Source organism: Schistocerca gregaria, chromosome 1 (assembly GCF_023897955.1).
Source record: "Schistocerca gregaria isolate iqSchGreg1 chromosome 1, iqSchGreg1.2, whole genome shotgun sequence".
Classification (NCBI taxonomy): Eukaryota; Metazoa; Arthropoda; class Insecta; order Orthoptera; family Acrididae; genus Schistocerca; species Schistocerca gregaria.
This window is the reverse complement of record NC_064920.1, coordinates 819,325,684-819,350,081: the sequence shown is the minus strand read 5'-3', so window position 1 is coordinate 819,350,081 and position 24,398 is coordinate 819,325,684. Positions and strand designations below refer to the sequence as shown.

General features: G+C 42.3%; 1 protein-coding gene across 3 annotated transcripts in view; it reads right to left on the bottom strand.

Moving 5' to 3' along the window:
- Positions 1–24,398, bottom strand: part of LOC126270956 (follistatin-related protein 5-like) — a 556,933-nt gene that overhangs the window by 105,071 nt on the left and 427,464 nt on the right. For all 3 annotated transcript variants that reach the window (XM_049974113.1, XM_049974114.1, XM_049974112.1), the window contains 4 exons: positions 22,281–22,444; positions 10,637–10,777; positions 10,103–10,235; positions 2,500–2,790 (listed from right to left, as the gene is read on the bottom strand). In XM_049974113.1, the coding sequence (XP_049830070.1) occupies positions 2,500–2,790; positions 10,103–10,235; positions 10,637–10,777; positions 22,281–22,444 (729 nt within the window). The remainder of the gene's footprint in view (positions 1–2,499; positions 2,791–10,102; positions 10,236–10,636; positions 10,778–22,280; positions 22,445–24,398) is intronic.

The window sequence follows — 24,398 nt, the reverse complement described above, 5'->3', positions numbered from 1 at the left end:
CAATCCTATACCATCTCCCGCCTGCCGGTCAGCCCCACACGGTTGTGCTACTCTCAGGAAATTACAAAAATGACTTCAGCGTGTTTGTCGCCACAAAAATTCAAAGGAACTTCTCCTTTTCCAAGAGGACGTAAGGCCTCACACCAGACTGCACACGCGAGAGGAGCTCACAAAACCTCATTGGACTGTTCTTTCCTATCCACCCTATAGTCAAGACCTCACACCTTCCGACTTTCATCTGTTTGACTCGATTAAGGATGGTGGGGAGGTTGCTGATGCAGCAAGATGTTTGCTCGTACCAGTAGAGTAGTACCATGGATACATTCAAGCCCTCCCAGTAAGGTGGAGCAAGTGTGTCGTATTGATTGAGATTACATTGAAAAATAGTGTTTTGTAGCCATAAATACAATCCAAAATGAGATTTTCACTCTGCAGCGGAATGTGCGCTGATATGAAACTTCCTGGCAGATTAAAACTGTGTGCCCGACCGAGACTCGAACTCGGGACCTTTGCCTTTCGCGGGCAAGTGCTCTACCAACTGTGCTACCAAAGCACGACTCACGTCCGGTACTCACAGCTTTACTTCTGCCAGTATCCGTCTCCTACCTTCCAAACTTTACAGAAGCTCTTCTGCGAACCTTGCAGAACTAGCACTCCTGAAAGATAGGATACTGCGGAGACATGGCTTAGCCACAGCCTGGGGGATGTTTCCAGAACGAGAATTTCACTCTGCAGCGGAGTGTGCGCTGATATGAAACTTCCTGGCAGATTAAAACTGTGTGCCCGACCGAGACTCGGACCTTTGTCTTTCGCGGGCATGTGCTCTACCAACTGAGCTACCGAAGTTTGGAAGGTAGGAGACGGATACTGGCAGAAGTAAAGCTGTGAGTACCAGGCGTGAGTCGTGCTTCGGTAGCTCAGTTGGTAGAGCACTTGCCCGCGAAAGGCAAAGGTCCCGAGTTCGAGTCTCGGTCGGGCACACAGTTTTAATCTGCCAGGAAGTTTCATAAATACAATAATTATTAATTACTATAATTATTAATTACTATAATTATTAATACGGTGTGATCCTTGACACCTGTAACCGGGGTGCGCACATCGCGAACCGGGGGCTCAAGGATGCAACAGTTTAAAAAAATTCAAAACGTGATGCCGCACTGCCCGCTGAGCGCCTAGCGAGTCGGCAACGCAACCCGCCCGACTTGTCTCGCCGCCAGGCCGGCGCACCTGGGAAGGCGTGCCCCTAGCACGACTTCAGCACGCGAACGGGATAACCCCCGCCTGCTGGTGCCTGCAGAATCTAAGTCCGTTATCAGCGCGTTACGTAATCGAGGTCACTCCTCTCCCATATAAGCGGGCAGTGCACGCCAGCGAAACCATTTCCCTGTGAGCTCTACCTGCAACAGCATTGAAGCAGTATACCTCGTCGACGTGTGTATCGTCAACGCCGCCACTGCTCTCCCGTCTACAAACACATAATCAGCCTCGAGAATAAACTTGGAGAAAATGGAACTACCCAAGCTGTTATATTGAATGTACCTATATTCTTTCGTGGGTGCAGAGTTGATTTTACGCTGGACGTTGCTATTGGAAATTCCGACGGCGAAAGATGGTGTGGAGGTTGTTGATGCAGAAAGACTTTGGCTCCGACCAGTAGAGTAGTACCATAAGGTGGAGTAAGTGTGTCGCACTGATGGTTATTACATTGTAAAACAGTATTTTGTAGCCGTAAGAGTGGGGAATAAGATGGTGTATTGCAATCCTGAGTAAACTCAACCTGCTAAAACATTTAATGTTGCTTTGCTTATTGACCGCCCCTCATCGTATAAGTAGTTGCACATCAGCATCTTTTCTTGTTTTTGTAACTGACCCATACTATAATGATCTTAAAAAAAAAAGTTCAAATTTGTGTGAAATCTTATGGGCCCTAACTGCTAAGGTCATCAGTCCCTAAGCTTACACACTACTTAACCTAAATTATCCTAAGGACAAACACACACACCCATGCCCGATGGAGGACTCGAACCTCCGCCGGGACCAGCCGCACAGTCCGTGACTGCAGCGCCTAGACAGCTCGGCTAATAATGATTTTAATAATAATAATAATAATAATAATAATAATAATAATAATAACTCCACTCTTTGATCATAAGATGGTCAGATGATGGTACTTTTATCCGAAACCGATAGTCATTAGACAAAGTAAAAGTTCGATAGAGGACTAAATGAAATAATTTTGTCTAAGTTTAGTATATTTCATAATTCACAACCAAATCATTCATTATATTAAGAAATATGACATATAAATTGAGGTTTGAATTTCTTAAAAGTTTTCGTGAATACATGATAAGGGGAAAAGCGTTGTACTGAAATTAGTATGTAGTTTCTCGCTACTCCGTGAAGGTAAGTAATGAAAGCTGCAAGGTTCTGCCCAGAATTAATATTGGAATCAGTGTTTGTTTTGAAAGTACTGGACAGGAAGAAAGGGGCTGGACTCACTGTGCACGGTGAGCACGTGCGTCTGCACGACGTCCTTGTTGCGCTGCGCGTGGCAGGAGTAGTTGCCGGCGTGCACGAGCTGGACGCGCGTCAGGTAGAGCGAGCCGTCGCTGAAGACGCGGACGCCGACGCCGTCGCCGGCGAGCGCGGCCAGGTCTGCGCCGTGGCGCCGCCACACGATGGGCGGCGGGGGCGTGCCGCTCACGTCGCACTTGATCTCCACGTTGTCGCCCACGCGGGCCGACAGCCGGTTCACCTGCAGCGCCTTGTCCAGCGACACCACCGAAACGCCTGCGGAGGGCCGCCCGGCGTTTCACAGCGTGCCGCGCAAGTAAAGAGCTTGTTCTTCTTTTCAACACAGTCTGGCTTAGCCTAGACTATTAATAAAATATTCCTGGCTATTAAGTCGTAATCAGATGAACGTCACATTAAAACCTAACGTTTCGTCCCCACCTGCAGTGGACATTTCCAAGGAGGATCTTAGTTTCTTTGAGTGTCCGATTCACTCCCTGGCTCTCTATTGGTTTGCAGCAAAATTTTGTTTACCCGCGCCTGGAGTTCCGAATGGAGGACTATTTTACCCGACAGTCAGACATAGGGGCCCTGATGACGACGATCAATGCTTTAATCGAAAGATTTGGATTTTATCTGAATTTGATGCGACAAGTTTACTAAGAACTTTTCATCATAAATTGTTGAGGATTAGTGGCAGCTCGTTGACTTGTTGGTTGTTGACTTTTGTCTCGGAACCCTCCACCGACCTTTGTTTTATGATTTTTCTTACGTTTTGCCAACAGGAATGGCTGACGTCAGACTTTCACGATCTATTTCTGGTGGCGGACCGAGATTAAACATCATGTAATAGAAAGTATCTGGACAGCCCACTGTAATTTCGAATCGCTCACTGCATGGCGTAAGAGACGGACAACCAGTATAAAAGGAGGAGGGGAGCATTATACTGTCGCTAGAGAAACATGGGTAAGTCAGCAGAGACCAGTGACTTAGAATGTATACTACTCGTTGGATGTCACTCTAGTAACAAATCCGAGAGGAACATTTCAACCCTTCTCATGTTAGCCAAGCCAACTGTTGGCGATGTGATTGTGAATTGGAACCACAACTAAACTAAGAGCAAGCAGACCTTATGAGATAACGGACATAGACAGTCAATAATCGTGAACAATAGTTGTAAAACACCGCATGAAATCAGCGGAAGGAATCGCTCGTAAGTTGCAAAGGGATACCAACATTCCAGCTGGCACAGTGACTGTGAATAGGGAGTTAAAAACAATGGGGTATAATGTTGAGCAGATCCTCATATGCTACACATCTCTGTAGTCATTGTTAAGCGACACCAGAAGTGATGTAAAGAGTGACTTCAATGGACAGTGGATGATTGGAAATGAGTGACTTGAAGCACGCTACACTCTGTGGCAGTCCACTGAACGGGTTTGGGTTTGGCGAAAGCCTGCAGACCGTTACTTGTGTAGGTGCCAGTAGTGAAGTGAATGTGAGGTGGTGTTACGGTATGGGTGTGATTTCCGTGTTTTGGATGTGGTCCCCTTATAGCTCTTAAGAAAACGTTGAATACAGAAGGATACCAACACACTGTACAGCGTTGTTTACTGCTCACAGTGGAGGAACAGTTCGGAGACGTGGTTTGTGCCTATTAGCATGACAGTGCATCCCGTCCATCCTGTCACAAAGCAGCATCCGCGAGTGAAAGCTTCAAGGACAGTAACATTCCTGAAAGGGACTGGTCTGCTCGGAGTCTTGAGCTCATCTCAATGAAATACCTTAGGGATGAGTTAGAACGTTCACTTCGCTCCAGATACCAGCGGTCTGTGGTTTCAGCTCTTGACGTCCAATCGTCTGTCTTTTGTGCACAAATATTCAGGAACGCCAATGAAATTGTCCCCGGGACAGTCCAAGTCATCACAATGTCCACGGATACTTTTCATCAGATAGCGTATGTCTTATCCTCCATATCGGGACGTCAATCAGGAGGTGTAGCCAAGCAGCAATGGCACGTTACGCCTTCTTAACAAATCTCTATTTGCAAAACGAATTGTATCAGACATAAGGGATACAAGAAAGAAAAAGTTGGCATACTATTCTTACTTTCATTCCATAATGTCATATGGGATTATTTTTTGGGGTAATTCATCAAGCCAAGCTGAAGTCTTCCTGGCACCAAAACGTGCCGTAAGAGTTATATGTGGTGTGAACCCAAGAAGCCGGTTTAGAGAACTAGGGATACTAACTACTGCTTCCCAATATCTTTATTCCTTAATAAAATTTGTCATTAAAAATATATCACTTTTCCAAACCAACAGCTCAATTCATGGAATCAGTAGTAGAAATAAGAATAATCTTCACAAGGATTTAAAGTCACTTACTCTTGTTTAAAAGGGTGTGCATTATTCAGGAACACACATTTTCAATAACTTATCAGCAGCCATGAAAACTTAACAACAAATGAAATTCAGTTTAAGAGAAGCCTAAAGGATTTATTGGTGGCCAACTCCTTCTACTCCATTGATGAATTTCTCGCTGGAACAAAGTGAATTGTGTGTGTGTGTCTATATATATATATATAAGTACAATATAACTTCTAAACAATTTCAGTGCAGTAATGTGTTTGTTGTAAATAAGTGTATGCGTGTGTGTGTGTGTGTGTGTGTGTGTGTGTGTGTGTGCGTGTGTGTGTGCGTGTGTGTGTGTGTGTGAATGTGTGTAACTACAATGTAACTTCTCAACCATGTCAGTGCAGTAATCTGTTAATTGTAAATAAGTTTTATAGTAATTCTATTACATGTTTGTTACCTTATAAATAAAAATTAAAAAAATTATTTTAAATTCAGTGTATTAGTGTTTGTAAAATGATTCTTTCATATAGTGTTCATTAAAAAAATGAAGTTCATTCCACTTGGGACCTGTGGAAGGTACGTTAGCTTATTTGTTTCAGTTGTAAATATTTGTCACGTATTATTGCTTTTATGACATGTTCTACATCCTGGAGGACATCCGCACTATGGATCAATTGGAATGAAAGTAAATCTAATCCAATATAATCGAACAGTCGTTCCATGACGACCAGTTACTCCGACTGCATGCTTGAGAGACTTTCAGGGAATGTCGCCCTCCTTCCAACTGTTCTCATTTAATTTCATTCAGCAGTTTCGTTAACGGTTAAACTGAAAGAAGAATGTCAGTGCTTTTGCGATCGCTTCTCGTTGGTGAAGTAAATTAGAGAATTAGGACTCTGAATAATTGGGATTCAGTGTATAGCGTGGCGATCCTCATTTATACTTCCTGTGTTCCGGAGTTACTTGATGCAAATGGTGTATTGGTTTATGGAACATCCACCCTTTTTACAGACGAAATAGAGCTCCATCTCTCATTATCTACACATATATGGCCAGCTGATAATTTAGGCTCTCTTTACTTCTCCTCTTCGAACACTTCCCTTTAGGCCGATCATAAACATTCTAACAGCAATCACAATGAGGGCACATACGAGAACTGTACGATCAGATTTGGAATCATGTGAGTGAAGGCCGTTTATTGCTCTACTCGATAGCATCTACGAAATATTTCATGCGGAAAAAAATGTTCCATATTCTTACTTGAATTCTCACATGGCCCTCTGTACATTGATGTGAAATTCAGACAAAAGGTTTCTTTGTCAGTGGTATAGAGAGGAAAAACGGAACTTTCAGTTTCGATTTTTTGACTACTATAACTTGATGATAATTTTTGGTAGCTCAAAGTAAATGTTAACGAAATAGCGTAGCTCCTTTTTGCACAGTCAGTTTTGTTTGTAGCTCTATGGGAAGTCTCGCTCAACATGTCCTTTCCTGATGCCTGCACCGAGTGACGTGACGCGGTGGCGCGGTACTTAAGGTAATGAACCTTCATTTGAGAGGAGCCAGGTATTAATTATGGTTCTGCCGCCCAGATGAAGGTTTTCCGTGAGTTACCCAAACTGATTAAGGCGGATGCCGGGCAGTTCATTTGATAAGAACACGGCCAGATTGCTTCCTCAGCCCAGTTCCTATTGTGGAATTTTAATTGCTGGCATCACTGACAGGACATTAAGCCCTAATCTTCCTCTTTATTCGTAATTCAGCATACATAATGCCGTGAACCAGTACCGGTGTTCTGTTATTGAATCTGTTTTGACGTTCTTGCACAACGCTGATAGGTTTCTCATTATCGCATACCGATTAGCTATTATTTTATCTGTACACCGTGCCACGGAGTAGGAATACTAATAGAGTGGCCGATGAGATGCACCGAATAGAGTTTTTGTGAGAAAGTACGGTTTGTTTGGCGTTTCTTAAAGTTTTCCCGTAAGCGGTCTGCTCATTTTCAACGCCATTACATATCTAATAGAAACAGATCCAGCTCAGAAGTAGTGGCTTTCATTCACGCTTTTCATATGCATCTTAACAATTTTCTTTCTATGTCTATAATGAAACTGGCTTGAGCGTTTGATAGATAAATGTAAGAGTATTTTCTTTTTTTTTTTTTGCGGCAAATATCTCAGTTCAAGAGGGCTATTTTTAATGTTACAGCAAAAAATGATAGTCACTCTTTTTTTTTACGTTTTGTTCTGCAGTTGAACGTAGTGGTGAGTCTTTCCTCAATGAGCTGTGTTGCCTTCCAATAATCCCATTATCGTATTTCAATGGCGAATTTACGTACAAGTATCGACTACACTACAGAACATAAGTTATGCGACACAAAGGGAAACTAAACTAATACTCATGTCCGTTTACAACCTGCACCACGAGAGTAACGAGCAGCCCTTAGTGGCTCGCCATCACAGTTTTTTCCCTTAATTATCTTTGTGACTAATACCCTTTTCGCATATTTATTATTTTATAAATGACATATAAGTACACCCAGTCTTTGACGATGATTCCGTACTTATATTATATATCATACGTTTTTAGTTATAATTCTGTGAGCATGTTATAGACCATTCTTTGTTTTACGTTCTGGGGAAGACACTCCTAGCAGTGTTGAAACCAAGGTTAATTCGTTAAAAATTAGTGACCGAGGGCTGTTTTCTTTCAATTGTAGCTATTCACGGTCTCGGAACGTGCAGCCACGTACAAAATTTTGTAATACTCATGTATAGTCTTTCACGTATTCAACACCTGTAAGCACTTTCAGGCAGACGATGATATCACGAGTACTTCACGAAATACTCCTACGATGGGGACCTACTTGATAGAAAAACATTGTTCACGTCATAAGTGGTAGTAGTATACACCGATCAGCCGAAACATTTTGACCACCTGTTTATTAGAGTGCTGTTCCACTTTTCTAACTACAATTTTCAAACGTAGTACAACAGAAATTCTGCTTGGCATGGGTTCCACAAGTCCTTGACAGGATTCCAGAAGTATATGGCACCAGATGTCTTCGTATAGGTAAAGCAATTCCCGCAAATTTCGGGATGATGGTTTACAGAGAAGCAGTTGGCATCCAATATATGTTCGACTGGGTACAGATGAAACATATTTGCTAGCCCAGGCATCAATGCAATTGCACTATAATATCCCTCGAATCACTATAGCATGATTCTGACCTTGAAACACGCACAGTTATCCTGTTGGAAGGTATTGTCGCATGAAGCGATGCAGCTGCTCTGCAATAATGTTCACTTAGTTCACTGCTGTCATGATTTCTTCGATTACCACCACAGAGCCCATGGAAGTCCAACTCAGTGTACCCAATAGCATAATTCTGCCCTTACCAGCCTGGATCTATGGGATGGTGGATGTTTCGTACAGCTACTGGCCTGGATGACAGCCTGTTAGGAACCAACCATCGATCTGGTTTAGCAAGAAATGCGATTCATTCGACAGGCGACACGTTTCTGTTGATCCACATTGAAAACTCAGTGACGCCGTGCCCACGGCCATCATAACTGACGGTGTCGATGGGTCAACAGAGAAACACGTAGAGTACGTGTGATGTGGAGCTCCATTTTCAACAACGGCCTTTGAACGGTGTGCTCCGAAACATTTGTGCATGCACCAGCACCATACTCTGTCGTCAGACCTGCCACAGATCGCTACCCATCTTGGATCACACAGTGGGGGATCCTCCGACCTCTAGGTCTTGTGATGAGACGTGGTCACCCAATACCATACGGCCTCCTCGTTATTTGGCCATCATTCAACAACTTTCCTCAGGTGCTCGCGACAGAAATACGCCAACAGTAGACCATATTCGCCATTTGAGAGGTTCTCGCTTCCAGAATCAGCGCCAAAAGAACCTTCTCTTTGTCAAAACCGCATATATTAATGGATGTCCGCATTTTCGCGTTGTGTCTTCTCTAAGATGACTGCCCATTCGTCTCTATTCTGCTTTAATTATTTCCTAACTCCGTCACGTGCCAGGAGGCATTCAACTCCGTGCTGGGCACTGATCACAACGTTTCGGCTCATGAATGTAGTTTCCTTTTCTGACTGTTTTATTGGAGAATCGTTTAAAAATCTGTGAAATACTGAGGAAATGTCTGATACCTTCCGTTGAACATCGTTCTAAATGGGCGTACATTCAGCAAACTGACTGCAGCGCATTACCACCCGATGAATTTATCTAATACTTGTCTCGTAAATAAATGTTGATACATTCACGTAAATTATCCCAACAATTTTAGCAATTTTTTGAACTGTGGTTATTTATCTTACAGTAAACAAAGCGTGTTTTGCTATTATTATAACTACAATTAGATCTTTCACCTCATAAAGGGAACTTATTATTTGATGTATTGCAATTTAAAACCATAGGAGCCAAAATTATTGCTGTTACTAATAAATTATTGTGTAAAAATTGCAAATACGTGCAATATAAAGATTTAGTTTTAGTTCAAAGGTAGGCAAAGACCGTTGCACGAGTTTGATTTTGACGACATGTGGAATACTCTGTTTGTCACTCATTCCTTCTCTGTGGATCTTGATTTACATATCGACAAATCTCTTTAGTAAGATTAAACAATCGTATAGGTAAATAACATGATTAGTGCGTGTAATATTCCTGTAGACAGTTCAGCATGATAATTAAACCAATAACCGCTGTACATACGCACAAATTTTTTTTCTGTCATTGTGTGTGGCGCATTGTTGAGCCACAGATATTCATAAGATACCTGAACTGTTAATATGTTTAAGTTCTGGGTAATTCTTTAAAATTGAAGACGTAATCTAGGCAGAAATTATCCACATACAAAATTTTAGTCGCATTGTGACATACATTCGTGTAGACACTCAAACTACTAATATCAAGCCGTCGACTCTATGATTGTCTCGTATAGATGCATACCTTCCTCGAATCTTTAATACTTGCTCTCTGCTCAGATTGTTTATTCTATGCTTCCCACGGAATTATTTATTCGTAAAAGACTGCATTTTGTGATATGCTGTTATAATTTCATTTACACAGCAAGACGTCGCGAGTAGTCCTTGAAATAAGTGAGTCAGGAGCTAGGGCAGTGAGAAATACAAACGAAACGAGCGATCTAGCATCGTGTGGGTACAGTTTTGCGGTGAAGTCTGCCGTGGAGCGGTCCCCGACTACTCACTGTAGAGCTTGCTGAAGGCCATGTAGAACTCGTTGATGTCGAGGTGGCCGTCCTTGTCGGCGTCGTCGAAGTCGACCATGTGGCCCAGCGTACAGCCTTTGGACAGCTGCCGCAGCTGCTCCTTGGTCGTGATCTGCGGCACAAGATGGTTCATTCCTCGCTGACGTTACGAGCTCCCGTTCAGATCTGACAAGCTAGAAGCCATGTGTGACTAAATAGCTACAATATGTAGCCAAGATCATTTGTCGATGTTGAAATAAGACACCCACTTAGAATCATGCATGGGAAAATCTCAGGTTCTATTTATTATCGACCAGAAATTTAACGTACTACTTCGCACCACTGAATATAGTAATGGGATGCACTGTGTGTTACGCGGGGTAGATAAACAGGCATGCGGTATACTGCGTGCCGTCGGCACTCTGCCACAACCTTTCTAATATGGTGTCTCTGCTAGGCACTTGATTGTGAATTTCAGAGTAGTATTGTAGATGTAAATGCAGATGTAGATGAAAGGAAGGAGTGCACCCTCACCTCGTCAAGCTCCTCCTTCTCCAGGGCGCCGTCGTTGTTCTGGTCGTAATGGCTGAACATGATGCTCACCAGGTACTCCTTTCCAGAACTGCGGTTGTCTTCTGCCATCAGTCTGGCGTGGTTGTACAGAAGCAGATTATCCTGAAACAGAGATATAGGTTTAGGTGATGTGATAATTTCTCCAGGACTCCAGTGGACATAAGCCTGTTTACAGCGCCAGGTCCGGGGTTGTCCCAAGCAGTACCAATTCGGTTATACAAACTTAGCTTGCATTTGTCGCGAATCTCTTACCCAGAGCAAAATTCCAAGCGAACGGAATAGAGCACACGTGAATGCTGAGTTTAAGCAGGGTAAAAGAACGGATCCGCAAAATTACAGACCTATATCCTTAACATCGGTTTTCTGCAGAATTCTTTAACATATTCTTAGTCAGAATATAATAAATTACGTTGAGATGAAGAATCTTCTGTCCACCAATCAGCATGGTTTTAGAAAGCATCGCTAGTGCTATGCTCAGGTTGCCTCTATCTCACATGATGTGCTGCGAATCATGTATAATGCGCAACAGGCAAATTCAACATTCCTAGATTTACGAAAAGCTTTCGATACGGTGCCCCACTGCCGACTGTTAACGAAGGTACAAACATACGGTATGGGTTCCCACATTTTTCAGTGACTTGAAATCTTCTTAAGCAACAGAATCCAGTACTTTATCCTCAATGGAGACTGTTTGTCTGAGCCAAGGCTTTTGTCAGGAGTGACCCAGGACAGAATGAAAGGACGCTGTTATTGGAATGGGTGAGCAGCAATCTGCCGCTATATGCTGATGAAGCTGTAGTATACGAGGAGGTATCGTCCTTGAGTGACTATAGGAGGATACAAGATTACTTAGACAAATTTCCTGGTGTGACGAGTGGCAGCTAACTCTAAATGTAGAAACAGGTAAGTCAATGGCGATGAGCAGGAAAAAGCAAACCCGTAATGTTCGAATAGAGTTTTAGCAGAATGCTGCTTAATACAGTCACGTCGATTAAATATCTAAGCGTATCGGCGCAAAGTGACGTGAACCACAACGAACATACAAGGATTGCAGTAGGCAGGGTGAATGGTCGACTTCCGTTTATTGGGACAATTTTGGGAAAATGTGGTTCATAGCTAAAGGAGATCGCATACAGGACACTAAATGTGGCCCATTCTTGAGTACTGCACGAGTGTTTGGGATCCACAGCAGCTCTAATTATAGGAATTCATCAAACCAATTCAGAGGTGGGCTGTTACATTTGTTACTGGTAGGTTCTAACTACGGGAATTCTTAGTGAAGTCAAATAGGACTCCTTGGAGAGAAGGCGACGTTCTTTTGGAAGAATATTATTGAGACGACTTAGAAAATTCGAATTTGAAGCTGGCTGCTGAACTTCTCTACTGCCGCCAACGTACGTTTCTCGTAAGGACTGCGAAAATAAAAGAAAGTGGGGCTCTTATGGTGGCATACAGACAATCGTTTTTCTCTCACTCGGTTTGCGAGTGGAATAGGAAAGGAATAGGCCAGTAGTAGTAGTAGTACTGGATACCCTCTGGCACGTACTGACAGTAGCTTGCGGTGTACACACGATGAATCACCTAAAACTTGGACCCCAACTATTGTGGAAATAGGAAATGCTATAGATGTGAGAGAGTGGAGCAAGAGGCAGGGGCTCGTATTATTAGAATGCGTACTTTTGTCGAAACATACTCCTTTGTAAATGGAACAATGCCTAGAATGCGAGTGGTGTGTGTTTCAGGATTCAAATGCAAGTCGTTTGCGTGATATTTATTTTGAAAAGTTTTCACATTGACACTTATTTGTGTCATTCAGTTTGCGGAGTTGCTAGGTACGACGTTGTTACCTTTGCTTACAGTGTTCTTGCGTGTTCCTTGAATGCGTTGCGACTTGTTAGTGACAGTGTGACAATCTAAGCAGTAGGTAGTGAGTGGATGATGGATTTACCAATGCAGAAAGAGCCAATATGCTCATGGCGTATAGAGTGTGTAGGAAGAATACAGTTCATTCTTGTACGGGATACGCGGCAAGACATCTCAATAGACGTAGCCATCTCGGCAATTATTTACGAACCTCTTCTATCAGTTATGTGAAAGTGGTAGTGTAACATCTAGACAACGTAACAAAGGAAACAAGGACGACATAAAAGGGGGGAGCGGGGAGGGGTGGTTGAGGTTAATGTTCTTGCTGCTGTTGCAGGTGATTCGCACTTCAGCCCCGCGAAATCGCACGAGGAAGTGACATGAGTCAAAGTGTCCTAGGCGTTCTCCGTCGAAATAGCTCCCATCCCTATCACATCTGTCTCAATCAAGAGCTGCATGCAAACGATTATGACAATCGTGTTAACTTCTGTACATGAGCATTAAGACGGGATACTCCAGACGTATCAAGTGGCTTGTTTAGTGATGAAGCGACATTTACCAATCGTGGCCAGGTAACCGGCCGAAACATGCACTACTGTCTGTGGACAATCCTCGTTGGCTTCGTCAGGCGGAACGTCAGCATACATAGAGTGTAGATGTGTGGTGTGGGATAGCGAACCATCAGCTCATTTGCCAGTTTTTCATAGACGGAACACAGAACGCGCACAAGCATCGTAGCTTCCTAACATACGATCTTCCACATACGCTAGAAAAAGTTCCTCTGCGGACTAGGAGGAACTCGTGGTATCCAGATCATACTGCCCGAAGTACTGCAGCATGTCTTCACGAATTGTTTCCAAATCTTTCGATTGGACGCAGAGGACTTGTATCTTGTTCCCCGGATTTGATGCCTGTGGACTTTTCTCTGTGGGGGAAGCTGAAAGACACTGTCTTGAAAGCAATACCAACTGCAAACGATGATCACCTATCTCAAATGCTATCATCTGTGCAGCAGACTGCAAGCGTGTATTGCCGCTGCCGGTGGTTATTTGTCTAGTTGTCTCGTTACTAGTTAGAATCCACATAACTGGTATATGAACTTGTGCTGTTCATCAGTGTGTGTTACAACAGGTGTTGCGCAGATGTCAGTACGTTAACTTTTAAAAGTACAGTCTCACGAAAACGACTCGCACTATACTCCTTCAACAGGTACCACTCACCTTCTAAGTCACTCTACCTTCAGTTTGTTAACATCAATAGGGACTGTTCTATCTAAAAAAGTGCATGTATGCACAAAAATACAGTTTCAAAATAGTTTGACACTTTATTATTTGCCCAAAACTACTAGCCCCTGACTACCGGTCTGTTTTGTGGAAGTCGCACATCAATAGCACTTTACATTTCCGCAATACTTGCGGTGCCAGTTCTAGATGATTCACCCTGTATATGTAGATGTATTTACAGTGGAAGACCAGAGCATCGCAGATCCATTGGCGCTTACAGAATGCAACGGAAACCTGACAGTGAACAAATACACAGTTGGTCGTTAGCTGAGGCGCCTATCATCACAACAAGATCACGCAAACCTGCCAGATGTCCAGTGCACGACTAACTGCTCACACTCTCAGCAAACTGAAGAAAGGACTTCAGCATGTGTCGCAAAAAAAAAAAAAAAATAAAAATAAAAAATAAAATAAAATAAAATAAATAAAATAAAAAAATAAAATAAAATGCAAACGCAAGGCCTCACACAAGTCTGCGCACCCAAGAGGAAATCAAAAGAACTTCATTGGACAGTTCTTCCTCATCCATGCTGCAGCCCGGATCTCACATCTTCCGACTTCCATCTGTTTGGACCAATATATGATGCAGTCTACGGGAAGCAGTGCGTGGATGCTGCGGAGGTTATTGATGTAGCTAAGTGTTGTCTCCGACGTCGGTTAGTACAATGGTACCTTGCTAGCATACAAGCCCTCCCAGTAAGTTGGCGTTGGGCCGTCGCAGTGAACGGAAATTATGTTAAAGAATAGGGTTTGGTAGCCAAAAGAAACGCGAATAGTATGGTGTATTGGAATACTGAATAAAGTCATCCTGTTTTCAGATAAAAGTGTGTTGCATTTCTTATAGAAAGTCCCTCGTAAACACCACACTTATTCTGGCCTGTGTACCAGACATTCAGTGTGGGTCAGATTTGAATCTAAATTGATAAATTGAATGTTTGCGACGGTAAGCGTGTGCAAGATAACTGCATGGCGTTTAAGTCCTTCGAAGTCGTGATGGTACTTTGATTATGTAGAAATCCAGGTGATGTTTGCATTGTGGAAAGAACTGGCTGAATGAAGTGTTTTTAAGCGTAGAGGGTAGGTGGGAACTTTTGTCGATCCCATTGTAAGCTTGCTGCCAGAAGTTTAGCAGCTGGTTGTTTCATGTTAGTTTACAGCCAAGGATTCGTTCACTGTACATTAACGTCTTACGTTGTTGGACTGGACGATTGCACTCCTGTATGGTGACCATCAGTTCCACAATTACTACACAAGTTTTAGGGCGAATATCGTAAGCATCGAGTGGTAATATCATTTTACAATGAAGTGACCAGTTTGACCAGCCAGTGGTCGTCAACAGAATGTCAGGCAGAGAGAAAAGAATCTACAAAATCTAATAAATAACTATCTGTATAATGATAAAACAAGAGTAAGAATCAGCCTTAAAGCATGCGGTATGCGACGTTATAATAAGACCTTCTAGATAATGTCTAAACAAAATTTAAAAATTAAGAATACTTTTTTTTTTAATTTCAGTGTTGGCAAATTGGGGAGGAGGATGAATGTGGTGAGAGGACAGTTCATAGGCACATGATGGTGTTGGACATGTTAATCAAGGTTATTTTTGGACTGGGCCTGTACCATCTCATGCTCATACTTAAGTTAAAAATTGAATGCAGCGTGCTTTTAGGTACAATTTTATGCTTGTCTTATCATTACACATAGAGTTGTTAGGCACACTTCATACAATTTATGATTCGATGTCTCCTTTTTTTAACCATTTATCGTCCCATGATGGACACATGTTGTTCGAAACCAGTTTCTGTATTTTAAAATGCATATTTGGCTGTGTAGTAAGAGAATAAAAGAAGATAATCAGCCAATCACATAATTTCAATTGACAATACGTCATTTTTCGAAAGAATATGTAAGAGTTTAAGTAGCGTCATCATTGAGAATCAGCGTGCAGAAAGACTGAAAAAAATTGCGAGTGTTAGTGTTAGGTAAGATGGACGATTGGACGGTAAGATATCATACAGCAGACCAGGCTGATAATGTGTTATATTCAACGTGTTTCAGTCTGCTACCAATTTTCTAAACCCATAAAACGCTTTGCTACATATTGATTACGGGGTACAACTTACTGCTCTCTTACGATGTCACGTTACTTGATGAAATGTTCGGGCATAGACATTCTTAGTAACGCCTTTCCTAGAAAATTTTTCTTACTCGTACAGGTACACATTTATTAAGATGATTCATATTCCGAAGTCCGCCTCCGTAGCGCAGCGGTAGCGTTACTGCCTACCACATAAAGGGATCCGGGTTCGATTCACGGGTGTTGTGTGTCCATCATCATCATTTTCATCATCATTGACACACAAGTCGCCGAAGTGGCGTCAAGTCAAAAGACTTGCAATACGACGGCCGATCCCCGAAGGGGATATCCCGGGCAATATATGCAATACTATCAATTTTTTTTCATATTCAGTAGGGAACAGCGAATTTAGTAGAAAGCACATTAAAGGCGCTATTTAGACAAATATTTGAAAAGAGATATGCGGCCACAAAAAATAATAATTAATAAGATATGATGTGTTGGAAACTTGATACTTGGATATAAGCATCGTAAACACTTCTAAATTAAAGACTCAATTGTTTTTATCTCATCTGAAACGTCATTACATTTTGAGTGATTACGTCAATTGTAACAGTACGGGGCACAGAAGTGTCTATAGTATTTTTTATTACTTCTTTGTCATATTTTTCTAAGTTATAGGGTTGAGTGAAATAATGTCCACCTAGTGGCAGATAAACTAGCTATTATCGTAATATGAATACATTTCAATATTTATTTTATGTATGTGCAAATTCAAACGCAATTGTAATAGCTTTTAGATTCAATAAGTAAGGATTTTGTATTTTACTTTTATAATTATTGTGTGGGAGATGTCTGCCAGAATTCATTTTTCCGGTAATACCATTATAGTAAGGAGTACATTGCCTGAGTAGAAGTAAGGACTCGTACTCTGGAGAGTATGGATTTGAACTGTGTGAATGGTATTACATCTACGACCTTCATGAAAGACGGATGCACTCGCAATGGCAAGAGTAAAAGAGTGAAAGAGTTCTCAAGTGGTTTGTGTCGAGATCAGTGAAAATAAAGTCGAGAAGGTATCGGTGAATTCGTAAGCTTTAGTGTGACTATGATCCCTTGTTTTTGCCTCGGTTGAAGAACAGGCAATTTAAATATAGGCCAGCAGCGACAGTATTTAATTTTAGTGATAATGGATACACAAAGTCACTCCGTACAGGATGGTCGACGCGAATCGTCAGTGAAATTTTACGAACAATGAAAATACTTCTGCCTTTGATTTTATTTTTGATCCATTGTCTCGATTACCGAGTATTATGATTATGACAGTGTGAAACTGATAACACAACATTTCCCTTTATAAATGGAATCTCTCAATCCAATGATTATCTCATGAATTAAATATTACATGACCATAAAGTAATTTAATTTTGTTTCGACACGATTTTTCTAAATTGTTTCAGCTTCGCAGGATTATGTTAATTGAAAATTCTAAACCAGCTGTCACCATTTCAAATTATTATGTTAACAGAGCTCAAAGCGAAACAAATATTGCAAAATTTGTGTTGTGGTTGGCAGGAGAGCCAACCGTGTTAGTAAAGGAAGCAGGTTGGCGTGAGGTCTGGAACATGACAAGGGAATTAGAATTGAGAAAAACGGACGTAGCTGGTGGTACACTTAACTTTAATCCATTAATGACGAACGTCGCTCTTTATGGTACATGATTCACAATATCAATAGTACGGATACTGGCGCCTTGCTAGGTCGTAGCAAATAACGTAGCTGAAGGCTATGCTAACTGTTGTCTCGGCAAATGAGAGAGTAGAAGTCAGTGAACCATCGCTAGCAAAGTCGGCTGTACAACTGGGGCGATTACTAAGAAGTCTCTCTAGATCTGCCTTGTGGCGGCGCTCGGTCTGCAATCACTGATAGTGGCGAACGCGGGTCCGACGTATACTACCGGACCGCGGCCGATTTAAAGGCTACCACCTAGCAAGTGTGGTGTCTGGCGGTGACACCACAATTTGAGAATAATGGAAAATTTTATAGTTCGTAATTAATTTCGTGAGAAGCGACTACAGGGTGCAAGGTAACAGTTTTCTAACTAATACGGTGTTCGACAAGAATAGCAACAGGCCCTTAATACTTTTACTTTGAGCTGTGAGACTACAAATACGACAAAGTACGATAAGCAACTTTTCATAAAAGTAGTTGGTGCAGTATTTTAACAAACCGTAACGTATTTCTAACCAACAACAATGAATACACGAACTTAAAATAGATCAAATAAGTACAGAAATGCATACTTATTTTCGTCAAATTAAACAATAACAAGACCCTGACCGTTGCTATAAGTTTTGACAAGTTAACTTTTTGTAATCAGTGACAATTTATCTAAGTGCTTCACCGTGTCATTTGTGAATGGATTATTATGTGTGCAAGCGTGTGTGAATGCTTTGATGTACTTTCTCATATGGAATCCCTTACAAGAGCATTTTAGCGACATGAAGAACAATGTAGTAATTTTCCCAAATTTTCAATTATAAACCAGTTGAAGATATTCGCTGAAAATGCACATTTCCTTTAGTAAAATTTATAGGAACTCTGACGTTAGGCAACCAAACTGCCATTCTATCAGAGAATTCGTATAGCAGTGTGTGTACTACAACATGGTAGGTCAAAATAAATTATTCCGCTATTGAAACTTCCTGGCAGATTAAAACTGTGTGCCCGACCGAGACTCGAACTCGGGACCTTTGCCTTTCGCGGGCAAGTGCTCTACCAAGGTAGGAGACGGATACTGCTAGAAGTAAAGCTGTGAGTACCGGACCTGAGTCGTGCTTCGGTAGCTCAGTTGGTAGAGCACTTGCCCGCGAAAGGCAAAGGTCCCGAGTTCGAGTCTTGGTCGGGCACACAGTTTTAATCTGCCAGGAAGTTTCATATCAGCGCACACTCCGCTGCAGAGTGAAAATCTCATTCTGGAAACATCCCCCAGGCTGTGGCTACGCCATGTCTCCGCAGTATCCATTCTTTCAGGAGTGCTAGTTCTGCAAGGTTCGCAGAAGAGCTTCTGTAAAGTTTGGAAGGTAGGAGACGGATACTGGCAGAAGTACAGCTGTGAGTACCGGACCTGAGTCGTGCTTCGGTAGCTCAGTTGGTAGAGCACTTGCCCGCGAAAGGCAAAAGTCCCGAGTTCGAGTCTCGGTCAGGCACACAGTTTTAATCTGCCAGGATGTTTCATATCAGCGCACACTCCGCTGCAGAGTGAAAATCTCATTCTATTCCGCTATTATTTACACACTCAGGTAAATAAAAATTCTGGTTACTCTACTTGGGGATCGACTGGTTTCTATATGTTACGTTTCACAATAATCTTAGGATTAGAATAATACACGATTTTTTTAGATCTGAACAATGTGCAACACGCAGTTAAATTATGCAATAGCCGAAAAGAATCTGTGACCTATTTCAGTGCAGTTACTGCTCACGGATGAAAGAGAATAGTTTTTGTCTTTCGCTTTTTTGTTGTAGTGTTTACGGAGGGGAGAAGTGTAGTTGTTTGTAGTGATTCATCATATTCAGAGCTAAACTGTAATTTTAAAAAATCAATTGATTCCACCTGGCCATGTTATAAAAACTTTATTAGAATTACTATCTTCAGACACTGTCAGTTTTAAAGTTCAACATACCATAGGTAAAATTATTTAAAATTAAAACAATTAAAATTTTTATAAAAAAGCAATAAAAATACCAAAGTAATATCATTTCGTTGGATGCAGCGATAAACAAACACAACAGTTACCTCTACATATGGTTTGTGCTGTGCTATCAGCAACTACAAATAATTACACTCACTTGCCCATACATACATGCTGTGCGGTACACAAATATAAACCAGCTACAACACTATGTACATTTTTAACTGTAATACGTTTTTGCTTTACCTTCGATACACTATATTTTACATTAATTATTTTCTTTATAGACATGGGTCTATAAACAAGCTTGTTTCCCCAGTACTTGATTTCCTTTGCGTGCTACACATTATGATGTGCTATAATTTTGAACGCTTGCCTTGCAATAAAAGACATAGGTACAACTTCACATAATTCCTTAACCTTTTGTACTGTGCTATAAAGTTCTATATTTGACTCCGTATGTGTAGCTTAGAAATAGAGACCGAACATGCAGGGTGTTTCAAAAATGACCGGTATATTTGAAACGGCAATACAAACTAAACGAGCAGCGATAGATATACACCGTTGGCTGCAATATGCTTGGGACAACAGTACATTTTCAGGCAGACAAACCTTCGAAATTACAGTAGTTACAATTGTCAACAACAGATGGCGCTGCGGTCTGGGAAACTCTATAGTACGATATTTTCCACATATCCAACATGCGTAGCAATAATATGGCGTAGTCTCTGAATGAAATTACCCGAAACCTTTGACAACGTGTCTGGCGGAATGGCTTCACATGCAGATGAGATGTACTTCTTCAGCTGTTCAATTGTTTCTGGATTCTGGCGGTACACCTGGTGTCCCCACAGAAAGAAATCACAGGGGTTCATGTCTGGCGAATAGGCAGGCCAATCCACGCCGCCTCCTGTATGTTTCGGATAGCCCAAAGCAATCACACGATCATCGAAATATTCATTCAGGAAATTAAAGACGTCGGCCGTGCGATGTGGCCGGGCACCATCTTGCATAAACCACGAGGTGTTCGCAGTGTCGTCTAAGGCAGTACTTTTTGAGGATGCAGGGACGATGGGACTGCAACATGGGGCTTTTCAGTTCCCCATATGCGCCAGTTCTGTTTATTGACGAAGCCGTCCAGGTAAAAATAAGCTTAGTCAGTAAACCAAATGCTGCCCATATGCATATTGCCGTCATCAATCCTGTGCACTATATCGTTAGCGAATGTCTCTCGTGCAGCAATGGTAGCGGCGCTGAGGGGTTGCCGCATTTGAATTTTGTATGGATAGAGGTGTAAACTCTGGCGCATGAGACGATACGTGGACGTTGGCGTCATTTGGACCGCAGCTGCAACACGGCGAACGGAAACCCGAGGCCGCTGTTGGATCACCTGCTGCACTAGCTGCGCGTTGCCCTCTGTGGTTAACGTACGCGGTCGCCCTACCTTTCCAGCACGTTCATCCGTCACGTTCCCAGTCCGCTGAAATTTTTCAAACAGATCTTTTATTGTATCGCTTTTCGGTCCTTTGGTTACATTAAACCTCCGTTGAAAACTTCGTCTTGTTGCAACAACACTGTGTTCTAGGCGGTGGAATTCCAACACCAGAAAAATCCTCTGTTCTAAGGAATAAACCATGTTGTCCACAGCACACTTGCACGTTGTGAACAGCACACGCTTACAGCAGAAAGACGACGTACAGAATGGCTCACCCACAGACTGCGTTGTCTTCTACATCTTTCACATCACTTGCAGCGCCATCTGTTGTTGAAAATTGTAACTACTGTAATTTCGAAAGTTTGTCCGCCTGAAAATGTACTGTTGTTCCAAGCATATTGCAACAAACGGTGTATTTCTATCGCTGCTCGTTTAGTTTTTATTGCCGTTTCAAATATACCGGTCATTTTTGAAACACCCTGTATATCGTATAAATATTTATGCTCTATCTGTCAGTTATACTAAACTCCTCTATACTTGTGCTTAAGTGTGACATCGATTTGTTTATGTAAGTATCACTGTCTCCCACGTAGCTGTTAGTACAATACAGAAGAATACTCTGAAATCGTTTCGGTAATACATTAAGTTCCCTGCATATTTATTCGTTAACCATCAGTTAAAATTCTCCCGTACAAAATTCAACATTCAGTGTGTGGTTTGTAGCAGAAGTTACATGGTTCGCTTCCCTGATGCTCGGGCTATATGTGACGTCTTAAAAAGGCACTAATATTATCGTTCTCGAAAGGTCGCTGCATGTCTTGCACCTCTTGTTTTAGAAGATGACCGTTGGCGATTGTGCCGCGTACAGATCTCATGGCACACGATTTTTCAACAAACTGACGACGACGTGTCCACATCGATTGTTGTAGTTAGCTATTATGTTTGTTCATCGCTACAACAAATGTTATGTATATAACTTTCAATTTTTTGCTTCCTTTTCTATACACTCTATTTTTTTAAATTTTTATCTTGGTGTGTTGCACGTCTTTTAGGTGCACTTGAAAATGGACGATGTCTGAAAATATAGTAACTTTAAGCACAGCCTGGTGAAATCATATCTCTTTCAAACTTACTGAAGTTGTGTGGCCGAACGGAAAGAAAATAACTAAACTATAATGCCGTTTCGAAACACTTTGTGATGAATGTGACACAGTAGGTGCGACGTATTCCAGGTCGTCAGCTGCTCCCTTACCTTCATGATCTCGTACTGCTGCAGAGTGCACACGCGTGGCCCTGGATCGTCCGGAACGGAGTTATTGAGGAAGTCCAGGTCGGAACCAGATTCCTGCGAAGCACTCAGCTCCTGCGAGGCATCCACAGCAGGTGTCGTCTTCTCCTGTTCTGTCCAGTTCCCTGCTGCAGCACAAAGGCTCGTGTCAGTAGCTTGCAGTAATGAAAGTGAAACCCTGTAACACCACACAATAGGAGACGTAACGTGCAGCTGACGTATTATTTACAGCCAGGTGGTGTTTCAGACGTGTGCTCATATGCTGAAACATTCTCGACACGATGAGCAGAATCTGCAGTGTGCATCGTTGTAATGTAATAGTCGCAGTGATATTCGTGTAAGTATCTGGAAGCTATAAAAATGAAGGTGGTTAAGCCATGGCAGCTTTCTTTACGTACGTTACACAAAGCGGCCAGAAGTCGAGAGATGGCAGCGTATGACTTTGGTCGGCAGCCACTGAAGCCTGTGCCGAGCATTTGGCCTCGTACGGTCTTGGCAGAAATGGATTCTTGACGGCCTATGTCCAATTACTCTGACGCAGTAGACTATCAATTCCTCTGTATGGGTTTTCGGAGGCGACGTGATATCCGTTCGTGAAACACTTGTAGTCATATTGTGCGGCTAATTATCCGTGTGGAACCATTGTTTCTGCGATGCGTAAGAACCACTTTAGAACGGGACAAAACGGTGTAGACGAGTGTCAAAAAAAGTAAAAAAAGCACCTCTCTCTTGGTTATGTGATGTACACAACTTTATGAGATGTATCAGTATTAAATAGAAATGATAACGTCCAGTTGCTTGGCAACGGCCGTTTTACGGAAGTCGATACCAAATTTCGCTGCCCTAATCATCTCAGATAATTGGAGAAGTGTTCAAATGTACATCTTTCCCGTGCATAGTCCGGTACGAAGGGAGCTTCGTGTCGCAGGAATTACACAGAATTGGAACTTCGGCACCGCAACAACCTCCGGCACCTACGACGAGCAGTACGGCGATGGTAGAGTAGTGTACAGCAGGGACTCCCGTACCGTCCCAGTACATCACCGAAGCTGTCTACAGTCGCGGGCGCTATCGTTCAGATTGTAAGTACGATGAACGGCGACGCGGTAATACATATTGCAATGGACCTTGAGACACGAAAGGTAGAACGTATCATGGGGTGAAAAAGACCAGCTGACGTGTAAACATGGGTGGCTATAGGCAACAGATAAGCTGTATACCAGGAATGGCAAATATTGACGCACGCAATGTGTCCCTAAGAGATGTGGTCGTGGGTACCTTGGCAACTTATTCAATGTGTATCAATGTTACCCTCACCCTTGCAAACTCCACAGGATCGTACAAAGAAGGAGAGGTGAAAAACCCCAAGTACACTTTTCTCCCTCAGGTCACATTCACGTTTCGTCGAATAGTTTTGAACACACTGCGGTAGTTCCATCTTCTATTCCAGAGGAAAACTGTCGGTCGTGCCACATTCCAAAGGGGTGAGGTTACGTCCAATGGGTTTGCAGCCCAGTGACATCCTTAGAGAAGGACTGAACCGTCGTGGAGTGTCAGCAGTGTAAAAGATTGTCAAGAACGTTATTCCCTTGCACGTCACACTGTAAACCGTTGCTTTCGACCGTGAAGTATGTAAAATGAAATCCACAATGGAAGAGTTGCTTTTCTTTCACGCCGTTTATCACTGCGCCACCTCTCCCAAAATCCTCTCTCAGGCATTTTCGTTTCGCTTCTGAACAATGATGTATCCGAAATGTTTTCCTCTGCCACCCTTAAGAGAATCGCGTGATTTCAAATGTTCGGATGTGTGTGAAATCATAAGGGACTTAACTGCTAAGGTCATCAGTCCCTAAGCTTACACACTACTTGACCTTAACACACACACCCATGCCCGAGGGAGGACTCGAACCTCCGCGTGATTTCATCAGTAGGCATTGTGGACGTAGCTTCCACCTCAGAGGCATCGAGATAAGCAGTGAAATATGCGCAAGAGTTTGTGTGACGACTGTCCCATTGCTCAGACTTTCGCGGTGGCATTTGGGAAAACTGTGGTGACGTGTGGTGCCAACGTTGCATCAATAA